The sequence below is a fragment of the Mastomys coucha genome, unplaced genomic scaffold, assembly GCF_008632895.1.
Source record: "Mastomys coucha isolate ucsf_1 unplaced genomic scaffold, UCSF_Mcou_1 pScaffold5, whole genome shotgun sequence".
Lineage (NCBI taxonomy): Eukaryota > Metazoa > Chordata > Mammalia > Rodentia > Muridae > Mastomys > Mastomys coucha.
Genome location: NW_022196911.1, coordinates 61015965 through 61027585, shown reverse-complemented (window position 1 = coordinate 61027585; position 11621 = coordinate 61015965). Strand labels below are relative to the sequence as shown.

At 42.0% G+C, this 11621-nt stretch overlaps 1 protein-coding gene across 2 annotated transcripts in view; it reads left to right on the top strand.

The window, feature by feature from the left end:
- Nucleotides 1-2381: 2381 nt before the first annotated feature.
- The window catches only part of Map2k4 (mitogen-activated protein kinase kinase 4), a 103910-nt gene continuing 94670 nt past the window's right edge, over nucleotides 2382-11621 (top strand). The window contains exon 1 of one of the 2 annotated variants that reach the window (XM_031354558.1): nucleotides 2382-2580. In XM_031354558.1, coding sequence (XP_031210418.1) covers nucleotides 2472-2580 — 109 coding nt within the window. In that variant the 5' untranslated portion in view covers nucleotides 2382-2471. The remainder of the gene's footprint in view (nucleotides 2581-11621) is intronic. The other variant, XM_031354559.1, reaches the window with a different exon arrangement.

Here is an 11621-nt window from a genome sequence, read left to right as displayed (position 1 = left end):
AAATCCCATACATTGGTTTATAAATGGGATTTTGCGGGGGTTTAGTACATGTTGTCTAATTGTCCTCCCCTTCTCCCCCCCAAATTATGCTAGCTACAACTATTATTACCCCAAATTCTAAGCTTCCTTTGAGACATTCATTTTTAAAAGCTGTATACACTGTTAGTTTGCTGTAGCTGCCACAACAAAGCACCACAGCCAGGTAGCTCAAGCAACAGGAATTTGTCTGTTCCTGGCTCTAAGATCAAGATGTGGCCAAAGTGGTTTCTCTTCTTGGCTCATCGATCCCCATCTTCCAGTTTCCTCATGTGAACCCTTCCCCTGTGCGTCCACCCACCATCTCATGCTAAGAATACCAGGTGAATGGGTTAGGGGTCACCCCTGTGACCTCCTCTACCTTACCAATCTCCTTAAAGACCCTATCATCTTCAAACGTTGTCCCTGTCACAGTACCAGGACTCAGGACTTCAACAAACGAATTCTGAGGAATTCAACTCACTCTATCATGAACACAGAAACTTGCAAGAAAAGTAGGCACATGAGAACAAGCAAAAGGCATGCATGCAGCTTCATCACTTTAACAAGTCAAAGTCCTGTCTTGTTTCTGCCCACGTGTAGACTTAATCAGAAGGTCTTGTTCTCAGTCCTTATCTATTAGTTTACAATACCAACATCAATGCAAATACAGGCCGGCTTTATCACAAGCCCCACAGACAAATAGCTTGGCTGGGTTCACGCCCCTTTAGTTCCCTTACCCTCATGGCTTTGCTGGGTTGAATGTTTTCCTCAGATTTCTTTGTTACTTGTTTTTTTTTTTCTCTCATGTTCATTTAACTATAGTGGGTCAATGTTTTCCTAATCTGATTAAAGTCCTTTTGTACAACCTAAACACCCTCTAAGGCAATATTGGAAGCAATAATATATACATCTTCTAGCTATATATACATATATAATATACAATATATAATAAAAACCTATAATGTAATATAATATATTATACAAGTATATATCATATTATGTATTATATACTTTGTAATATATATAACTAGCATAATACATATTTTGTAGTATATATTTTATAATATAATATATACTATATAAATAATGCATATAATTATAATATACATTATTAAAGAACTATAAACTTTTTGGAAGGGGGAGAGATTTACAAAAGCAATTTCCTTAAGATTGTGAACATATTTATTATTCACACCAAAGACTGGGTGTGGGAAGCTCATGATGCTTATGGAAAGAGGGAAATTCAAATTCCTCTAAACTATTTCTTTGCATTGCTCCAGCCCCCAAGGAACTGTGGAAATGACATTCACACACCACACTCACAAACTATAGTGATACTAGAGCTAGCTGGGAAACTTTCCTGACAAGTCAAATGTCATGACACACTGGGGTTAGAGTCTGGTAGTGACAGGATCTGATACTTGTTATATTGTTACAAATTATGGAGCCTTTGATGCCTTTCCCTGTGTGTTAAAGTGCCCAAGCCAAAACAAAAAAAATTACACAACTATATTATATTGTATTTTTTCTTTTGTGTCCATCCATGTTTCCTAATATGGCAAATTGTTTTGGAATAAGTATTTTATTTGATTCTTTTTTCATCCTTAAAAACCTTTTTAGAGAAGATTCTGGAACCTATCCATAAACCAGGTTGACTGAAAACTCATAGAGATTTGCCTTCTAAGTACTGAGCTTAAAGGCATGTGTCGTCACGGTCAGCTTTATGTTTTTTGATTCTTCTCCTGGAGCTAAAATATAACTTTCTTCAAAGAAAGCCACCTTCTGACCTGTGCTTGAAAAAGAGTTATGTTTGAAGGCCATCACAGCCTCACCTTTTGTTGTTTGCTGTCCTCTTTCCACAGAGAATAAACTGACAAAATACTTAGCGTGCATTCTGGGCTGAAAAGCCTATACTGGAACATTTTTCCTTTTGGGTTCTGATACTTTTTGTCGTGAAGTACTCCTGTCAGTCCCCAGCAGAACAGAGAGCATGGCGCTGAGACCACAGCTATTGCTGACTCTTCTGCAGTGATGGATCAGAGACTGGACAGGAAGCATCATGACTTCTGAGATCTCTTAGAGCAGCGCTACTGTTCTGATTTTGGATTCTGAGGTTCAGAGAAGGGAGTTCTAAAGCTTTAGGGCTATAATTCTTTCCCTTCTCTTAATGCACATATATTTCTGATTCTGCAAGCCACTATGGGTCCCTGAGGGATAGGTAGAGAGAGCCACCCTGATCCAGGACTGCAGGCCCTGCCCCTCAATATTGGGTGCTGCGGCTAAACCTGTATTGCAGGCTGCGCGTCAGCACTGGTGGGGGCGTGCACGGGGGCGTGGCGGAGGCGTGTCCGGGGCGGGACCAAGGCGGCGTACACCGCGCCCTCAGCGGAGCGAGAGGCCGAGCTTGCTGCATTGCAGCCGCCGCGGCGCCGCTCGGCTCCTCACTTCCAACAATGGCGGCTCCGAGCCCCAGCGGCGGCGGCGGCTCCGGGGGCGGTGGCGGCACCCCGGGGCCCATCGGACCTCCAACTTCTGGCCACCCGGCGGTCAGCAGCATGCAGGGTAAGGACTGTGGGCACGCAGAGACCCCGGGGCTCCTCGCGAGGCGCCCGGCCGATCCGCGGCCTTGTGAACCGCCGCGTCCCCGGGGCTGTCCGAGGAAGCCGCCCCGAGCTCCGAGTCTCGGGCCGGGCCTCGCCCCGGGCTCCCCTCCCCGGGCCGGGTTTCGGTGAGCGCTGGGGCGGCTTTGGCTCTGCGGGTTCAGGGCCACCTGGCCGCCCCCGCCCGCGGCTCACCTGGCGCCCGCAGGCTCCGGGAACGCGCGCGGCCGGGCCTCTGGCTTGCAGGTCGGCCGCGTCCCGGCCCTCGGCCCCGCCGCCCCCGCGCGCCGCAGTGGGGCCGGCTTAGGGCCATCTTGCGCTTCACGGTGCGCCGCTGGAATAGGGCCACTGCGCTGTCCCCCCGTCCCTAAAACTTTGCAGGGTGTCTGCGTGGGAGGGGCGGGGGTTCGCGAGGCCCTGTGCCACCTGTAAGGTGGATAGACAGCCATTGGCCCGGGAGTGGCATTTCCACCCAGGCCCGAGGTGTGTGTTATCCTCGCATGCAGAAAAGAAAATCAGATAAAAATAGAAGACCAATTTCGGCTGAAAGGGAGAGAGATTCAGGAAACTGAATGGCAGAGGTCAAAGTGATCGAGTCTGAGCATCTGAGGCTGCTCCCCACGGGGAGGCCTTAGGAGCTCTGTGTGGGTTTTGACAGGGGGTGTTGTGAAAATAACAGGCCCAAGTCCATGTCTTAAGTTTATTGGGGGCATTGACACAGGCAAGCCCAGAAATCTCTTGACAACTTTAGCAAACGACTTATGTTGAATTATTAGAGTCGTTTGGATATCCTTGGTATCAGTAGGACCATATTTTCTTTTTGGTTAAACTCTTCATAAAGCGCTCCTTGTGTCTAGTGAAGTTCAACAGATTATATGTTGAATGTTTTGTGTTTATGGCGGCATACCATGGTTTGGGCAGCAGAAATATGATCTGTATTTACATCCCTTCCCATAAGAAAAAATTATGGGATAGTATATAAGCAGATCGAGCACTTCATTCAGAAGATATATTCTGTGTATGTAGGTCCTAATTAATTCACATTTAGTTAGTTATTGGATACCTGCTATGCTCCATAGCACATTATACAAGAGAGAAGATGGATTTTTTTGATCTCACACCTTTACTGTTTGTTAAGATAATTTGGGTTTCTCTTCTCTTTTGCCCTGTCCACAAGGGGTGACTTAAAGTTTAAATATTTTAAGGGTAGAGACAGAGCCTGATTTGAGTTCAATCCCTGGGACAAACATGGCAGGAGAGAACTGACTTCCTTAAGTTGTCCTTTGGCCTCTACACTTGAATCCACAATAAATAACTCAGTAAAACAATGTATATCTTTCATGTGTGTGTGTGTGTGTGTGTGTGTGTGTGTTTTGAGAGAAGAGGCTGACAGTTTGAAAAATCTGTATACATTTTTTTTTTCTTGTTCAGAAAATATTGAGCAACTGCTTAGAGCCAGCATAGAGCTCTGATTTGAGTGAATAGAGACTAGTGAACCCAGCTGTCTCACCTCTGCTGGAGCATGTTCCTCTGAGGGTGGAGGAGGGAAGACATGGAGGTAAACAGGAGAAATTGCTTAAGAAAAATGAAAGCAACAAGCTGGGTTTTGTGATAGAAGATAACAGGGCCATCTCCTTGATAAGATGACAGAGAAAGCCTGTTTGGAAAGAACAGAGATGGGGCCTAGGCAGTGGGAACAGTGAAGAGGGAAGACTGTCTGGGAACTCAGAGACACATGGTCAGGAATTCTGGTGTTCTTTATTCTCCATCTCTGCTTTTTCATATATGGAACTCTACTTAAAAGGGCCCTAAACTGTCTTAGAATTATTGCTGAAGTTTTAAAAGACCTATTTGTGTGTGTGTGTGTGTGTGTGTGTGTGTGTGTGTGTGTGTGAGAGAGAGAGAGAGAGAGAGAGAGAGAGAGAGAGAGAGAGAGAGAGAAAGAGAGAGAGAGAATGAGAGGGGGAAGGAGGGAGAGAGAATGTTTGTATGTATGTATGTATGTATGTATGTATGTATGAGCACCACATGCTTGGTGCTGGAAAGATCAGGTCATCAAACCCCTGGGGCTGGCTTTACAGATGGCTGAGAGCTACCAAGTGGGTGCTGGAAATCAAACCTGGCTCTCATGCAAAAGCAACTAGTGTTCTTAACCCCTAAGCAACTTCTCCAGCCCCTGTTTTGTTTTTGTTTTTATCTTTACTGATAATATCTTTCCTTGGGGCAGGAATATGCTACTTATATCCTGTGCTTTGGACCTGTTTTGATTGCTTGAAATGTTTAAGGTGTTGTGTGGCATAATCTGAATTAGGAAGCTAGAGTTTAAGCAGCAAATTATTTTTTTCTAGTTTTGAGGCAAACTACCCATTTATTTTTTTTATTTTTTACCAGTGTCTTTTTTTCTTTTTTTTCTTTTTTTTAATATTTATTTATTCATTTTGTGTATGTGAGTACACTGTCGCTGCCTTCAGACACACCAGAAGAGGGCATCAGATCCCATTACAAATGGTTGTGAGCCACCATGTGGTTGCTGGGCATTGAACTCAGGACCTCTGGAAGGGCAGTCAGTGCTCTTAACCGCTGAGCCATCTCCAGCCCTACCAATGTCTTTCTTTGGATTTACTTTTATTTATTCTTTTTGGGATGAGATCTTCCTGTGTTTCCCAGGCTGCCTCCTATTTCATAATCTTGCTATCCAAAAGACAGCCTTTCTTGGAGTTGTTCATGGTCAGATCTTACTGACTACCAGATTTAGGTGTAGGATAGGATTATAGTTCAGTAGTCATTGAACATATCCAGGATGATAGGCACTTTGTTTGACCAAAGACCTTTGTAGTGTTTTATGACTTGATATCTGTGATCCAGCTGTGATACAAAGTTGGAAGCATTATTTCCATTATATTGTAATGCTTGATGGCCAGAGCTCTGGAATCCTGGGCTTGAATCTCAATCTCATCCCACTTCACCAGGACTTACGCTTTTTGTGAGTATAGTGTTTAGCTTCTCTAAACTTCTGTTTCTTACTTGGAAAGTAAGAATAATGCCTATCCCACAGGCACCAGGATAATGTATACAAAGCATGGGATCTGGCGGACAGTGAAGATGCCATGCATGTTGGCCATCAACATTCTCCTCTGTTATTTCCGCTGGTCCCTCTCTCTTTACCCTGTGGTCCTAGCCTCTTGTGACCAACTTTCACATTTCCTTTCTAGGCTTTATTGTGTGTGGGTTGGACATTTCTTCTAATCTGTTGATGTCACTATTTTTCACTATTAAGGGACCCTATTTTTAGAATTCCAGGGAAGAGTTTGTTCAACTTCAAACTCTAAATCCTTGTTGTTTTCTGGATTTGAGATTCTCAAATGATGATAATGCTGTTGTGTTTGAGGTACTCTTGAAAATGAGGTGTGGTATGTGGGTAGGTGGAATGGGAATTGTAGCAGCTTTGGCTTTGTAACAGTCATCATTTGTTCATTTCGTTACATTTTCACAGAGCTGTCTTACTTCTTATTTGGCCATTGTTAAAGCATTCTTCCCACAGAGTCTCAGCTAATAGAGAATAGTAGCTGATTTTTCTATTACTCATATGTTTGAGCTTTCATTCATTCTGACTCACTTTGTTTTTGAACTTCCTCATGTCCATATACAGCCGTACAAACATTTACAAGCTGAATATGCTTCCATCTCCACCCCCATTCCTCCTTTGATTATTTGGTGAGTAAAACTATCAAAATGTAGATCTGCTTGCAAGTTGGGTAAATGGTATTATAAAAATATATTAGACATTAGGGGATGCCTTCTTTTGAGAAAGAAAAAATATTCAAATGAGCTATTATTAAATTGGTCTTAATTCTTAATATTTAGTTAGAAATTGAAAAAATTATTTCCCCAATAATTGAGAGTTTGAAAAACCATTTCCTTGATAATTTGTCACCACAGACAAATTTAACTGAGGTTTCTTGCATGATATGGTACTGTGTAATAGTGTAATTCTTCAGCTCAAGAAATTTTAGTGAACTTAAAAATGGATAATCACCATCTTAATATTCAAGAGACTTTCTAGTAGTGTCTTGAAAGAGCCTAGGAATTTAGCCAGGCTAGTGGAAGCATATCAGGTGCTCAATCTCAGGTGAGCTGGGCATAAGTCTAGGACCTAATGTTCCATAAAGCTAACATGGGCATGTTAGAGAATAACAAATATTCTGGTGAATAAAGCTTTCCAGCTGAGAGTTGAGCAACTTCAACAATGAAAACACAGCGGCAGGCTGATTTCTTCTGTGTTAGTGGCTTTACTTCTGCATAGAGCCGTGTCTTAGAAACAAGACTTCAAAGTTGGAAGGATGCTACATTTTGACTAGGGAAAACCAAGGTTTACAAGTGTGCCATATGCATACTCTGCACCCTTGGGAAAATGACCAGAGTTTTCTAATTTCCCATAATTTCTCATCTATTAAAAGAAAAGATACATTGCTTATATAAAGACTCTTGAAAATGTCTTAAAATACTATGAATATGTAATGATTATTGCAAATGATATTGACTTGTTTTAGCTGCTAGTCATTTAATATGTAGTGAATTTAAAAGATCTCTTAAAATGTGATACATTGAATTTGTTATAAAGACTTAAGGAGACTGGGGAGATGACTCAATCTGTAAAGTGCTTGCTGCACAAGCATGAGGACAAAGCTGAGTTTGGATCCCCAGCACCTACATCTAAATCTGGGCATGGCAGAGTGCATCTCTAGCTCTAACCCTGGGGAGTCAAGTGCAAAAAGATTTCTGGAGCTTTCTGGTTAGCAGGCTCAGTGAGAAATGCTGCCTCAAAAAATAAGTTGGACAACAACTGAAGAAGATAATGTATATTGACTTGTGGTTTATATATGTACACACATCTGAATGCATAGATGTACATACAAAATAAGTTAAAAAAGAGGGCTGTGAAAAAAAACAGAGCCTTAAACTTGAGTAATCGAGAAATGTCTCTTTAAAAGTGCTTTTTTCAAAGTGATTAGCATAGCTAAAATTAATTATTTACTTATTTAGATAGGTCATGCCCTGTATGCTGAACTTAAATTTTTAATTCTCCTAAGGGTTGGGTTTACAGGTGTAGCTGAGTTGGTAGAGTGCTGCCTAATGTTCTGTAATGTTCTAGAAGCCCTGGGTTCTAGCCTCAGCACTATGTAAACTGAGTGTAATACATGCTGTGATCCAGTGCTGGGAAGTGAAGGCAGAAGGAAAGAACAGAAGCTCAGAATCATCCTCCACTAAATAGTGGGTTCATGGCAAGCCTGGGATATAGAAGACTATTTCACATACACACCCCACAAAAAATTTAAAATTAAAACAATAGCAATAGATCCTGACAGCAGACAGTGAAGAGTTCCAAATCCTATAGTTGCCTGTTTCTTTGTATGTACATGTGGTGTACACAGGTATATATGAGTGTGTGTGTGTGTGTGTGTGTGTGTGTGTGTGTAAGGATGTAGGGAGGTGGGGAAATCAACCTGGAAACCTTTAGTTAATGTAGACTGGTTAACTAAATGAACTCCAGGGAGCCCTATGTCTATTACCTCTGGTCTGGGGTTACAGGAATATGCCATTTATACCTGGACTTTTATATGGATATTAGATGTTAAGCTTGGATCCTTGTGTTTGCACTGTCATAGCTACTTTTGTGTAGCTATGATAAAATGCCTTGACAAAAGCAACTCAAGGAAGAAAGGCTTTATTCGGGCTCATAGTTCCAGGGTACAGTCCATCCTTGCAGGAGTCATGGAGACAGGGATTTGAAGTTGCTGGCCACACTGTGTTCACAGTCATGAAGAAGAGAGTGATGGTGCTTGTTTGTGATCAGCTCACTTTTCTTTTTACACATTCTGTCCAGAATCCTAGTCCAGGAACCCTGTGGCCACCTCCATCCTACCACTGCCCCAGAAGAACAGGCTCTATAACTTAATAAAGATAATCCTCCACCCAGGTAGTTCTAGATCATATCAAGTTGACAACTGAGATTAACCATCATACATGGTAATACTTTAATATACACTTTACTGCTAACTCCAAATGCCGTTTCTTTTACTATTATTTAACATGACCTGTTATTACATTAATACAGCATAGTAAATTTGTTCTCTCCTAAAGCACATGTTGAAATTCTCTTATGTACCTTTAAAAATGAGCATATTTAATAAGATTAAGAAATAATCTTAGAATACATATTTTCTCACTTTTTGTCTAATGTACCTTAGATGACATGGTGAAAGGAGTCCTAAGATCATCTAAACTGTGGTGACACTGCAAAAGGAGCATCAGCCAGTAGTTAATACTGCCAAGTGGGCCTTTCAAAGGAGAAAACAGAAATGTGCAGCTTGACTCTTCAGGAATAGCACATTGTTCCCACCACTAGGGAAGAGAACAGAAGTGGATATTGCAAGAACCTTTTACAGCTCTGTTGTATTGCATCATACTCAGAATTGCTGAAACAATTTTTTGTTTGTTTTTTTTTGTTTTTTGAGACAGGATTTCTCTGTATAGCCCTGACTGTCCTGGAACTCACTCTGTAGACCAGGCTGGCCTTGAACTCAGAAATCCGCCTGCCTCTGCCTCCCAAGTGCTGGGATCAAAGATGTGCGCCACCACTGCCTGGGTGAAACAATTTTTTTAAAAGAATGAGAAAAGTGTTGCTACATGTATTTGTGTGCGCACACATTCTGGGGTGGGGTGTGGGTTGTACCCACTAATAAATAGCATGCTTATATGTATTGAGTATGTGACTTTGCCAAGAAATGATACTATTAAGTTTCTCTTCTGATTGTTTTTTATTTTATGTGTATAGATATTTTGCATGCATGTATGTATGTGTATTATAGGTATGCCTGGTGCCTCAAAGGTCAGAAGAGGACATTGTATCTTCTGGAACTGGAGGTACAGATGGTTGTGAGCCACCATGTGGGTGCTGGAAATTGAACCCAGGCCCCCCCTGGAAGAACAGCTGGTGCTTTTCATCTCTTCTGCTTCTCTTCTGATTCTTTTGGCAGTTTCTTTAGGATCTGTGTCAGGTATGTGTAAGAAAGAAATCATCACTTTAGGGAATGTCAGAGGATCACCAGACTGCCTAGTAAGAGTCACAGATGAAATAGTGTTTGTTTTTGTCTAAGTTCATACACTGTAATGTTGACACAGATGACTGCTGTGATGTCAAAAGTTGTGCGGATTTCTCCTTACTAGCAAGCCAGTGTTGCTCGGTGACTTCTGCTTTCATTCTGATACTGTTTGGTAGGAGATCAGAACTGATTGATTGCACAGCTTGGTCATCTTCCCCATATTTACATGCCAATCATAAGCCCAGAAATTGGAGTTCTTGGTCCAGGAAACAAGTTTACTGGTTTATTATAAAGAATGTTACAGGAGACACAGAGAAGATACCTACGGCAAGATAAGGAGAGGGAGCCTGGAATTTTGGGTCCCTCTCTAGGTCTGAATATGGAAACTTCATTGTGTAGCCTATGTTCATAGATTAGATGGGGAAACCCAGCAAGACTGGTCTGCTTTACAGTTGTGACCTCTCCAAGCACAATTCCTCCGTTCAGGTTATGGGTCAGAACTTCTGGAATGAGGAAGATCCTACAGTCTACTGTAGGACAAGGGTAGGTCAGAAAAATCCCTTTTTTTGAGTGGTAGGGTTTGAACTCAGGTTCTCAAGCATGCTGAGCAGATGATATTTCACTGAGTGGTTTGCCTAGTAGCCAGAGAACTTCAGTACAGAGACTGAGAAGGCTGGCTAGAATACAGCTGCTAAGACCCTGTTGGGGAAGAGAAACTCTTGTTTCCATGACCTCCCTTAGGGGAAGGAGTTACGAGCCACACGTTGTAGGTGGAAGCCAAAATACATATATCATAATACCAAGGTGGCAGAATGTGAGGTGTGGGGTTCGCCTCAGCTCTTCCTTGTTTCCTTGTTAGGTTCCTGGGAATATAAAAGAGGTGGACTTTGTGTAGGTTAAGCTGCTCTGATGAACACCTGCAAAGGCAGGGAAGGCACTGTCAGTGTTGCTCATCCAAGGGAGTGACTAGGACAGTTGTGACTACAGTAATAAAAGCCTGCTCTTTCATGGTGCTAGACATTTTAATCAGCCCAGAGCACTTCTGGGTCTTAGTCTGATAGAAGCTAGTCCTTACTTATGTCACACAATTCTAAGGTGTTCCTTCTGTGATCAGTGATACATTGAAACAATGCGGTATTCAGTTATACAGCTAGAAAGTAGAGAGGGTGGCTGTTGGCCACAGTAGGTAAAGCTGGCATATATGGTCTACAAAAATCCCATGTTTGAAAACATGGGAAGATTTTGATGTCTGGTGTCTGAGTGATGTAGACAACCTGGAATTACTAATTTAGAGAAGATCCCTTTTGATAATGGTCAGAAATCAAATATATAATAACAATATAACAATCAGGAAAGAAGTCTTGTCAAAGTCACTCTGAAGTACAATGAAAATAGAAAGTTTGGCCAAGTTTAGCTAGCTAGATTTTAAAGCTGTAGTGATAATGCTGTGCATAACTGTGCTGCTGTCAGAGACATGCCACCATTTTGAGGTGAAAGTTGAAGGTGGCCAACAACAATAATCTTTATGCTTCTGCTAGAAGGAAGGTTTTGTAACTGAGTTGTGGCATGAGCTAGTAAGGAATCTGATTTCTTTTATGTTAGGGTGGCTTCATGATGCATTTTTGCAGCTGCATGTACACATTCAGCAGCTCAAAGCCCCTAATGCTCAGATGGGAAGGATATGTACTGTGCTATACTGCCCACCCAAAGGAAGAGGAGCAGAGATAACTGCAGAACTTCAGAAGGGCTAATACACAGCCAAAGCTAGATTTAACCATAGCTTTCAACCCCGAGCTTACTGGGCATCATCTTAACTTTAGATCTAACCCAAAAACTCGAGCTTAAGTGAAATGACTTAAGTTCCAAAGAGGGCCTGCAGTGCTGGTGTGATACCTGTTGT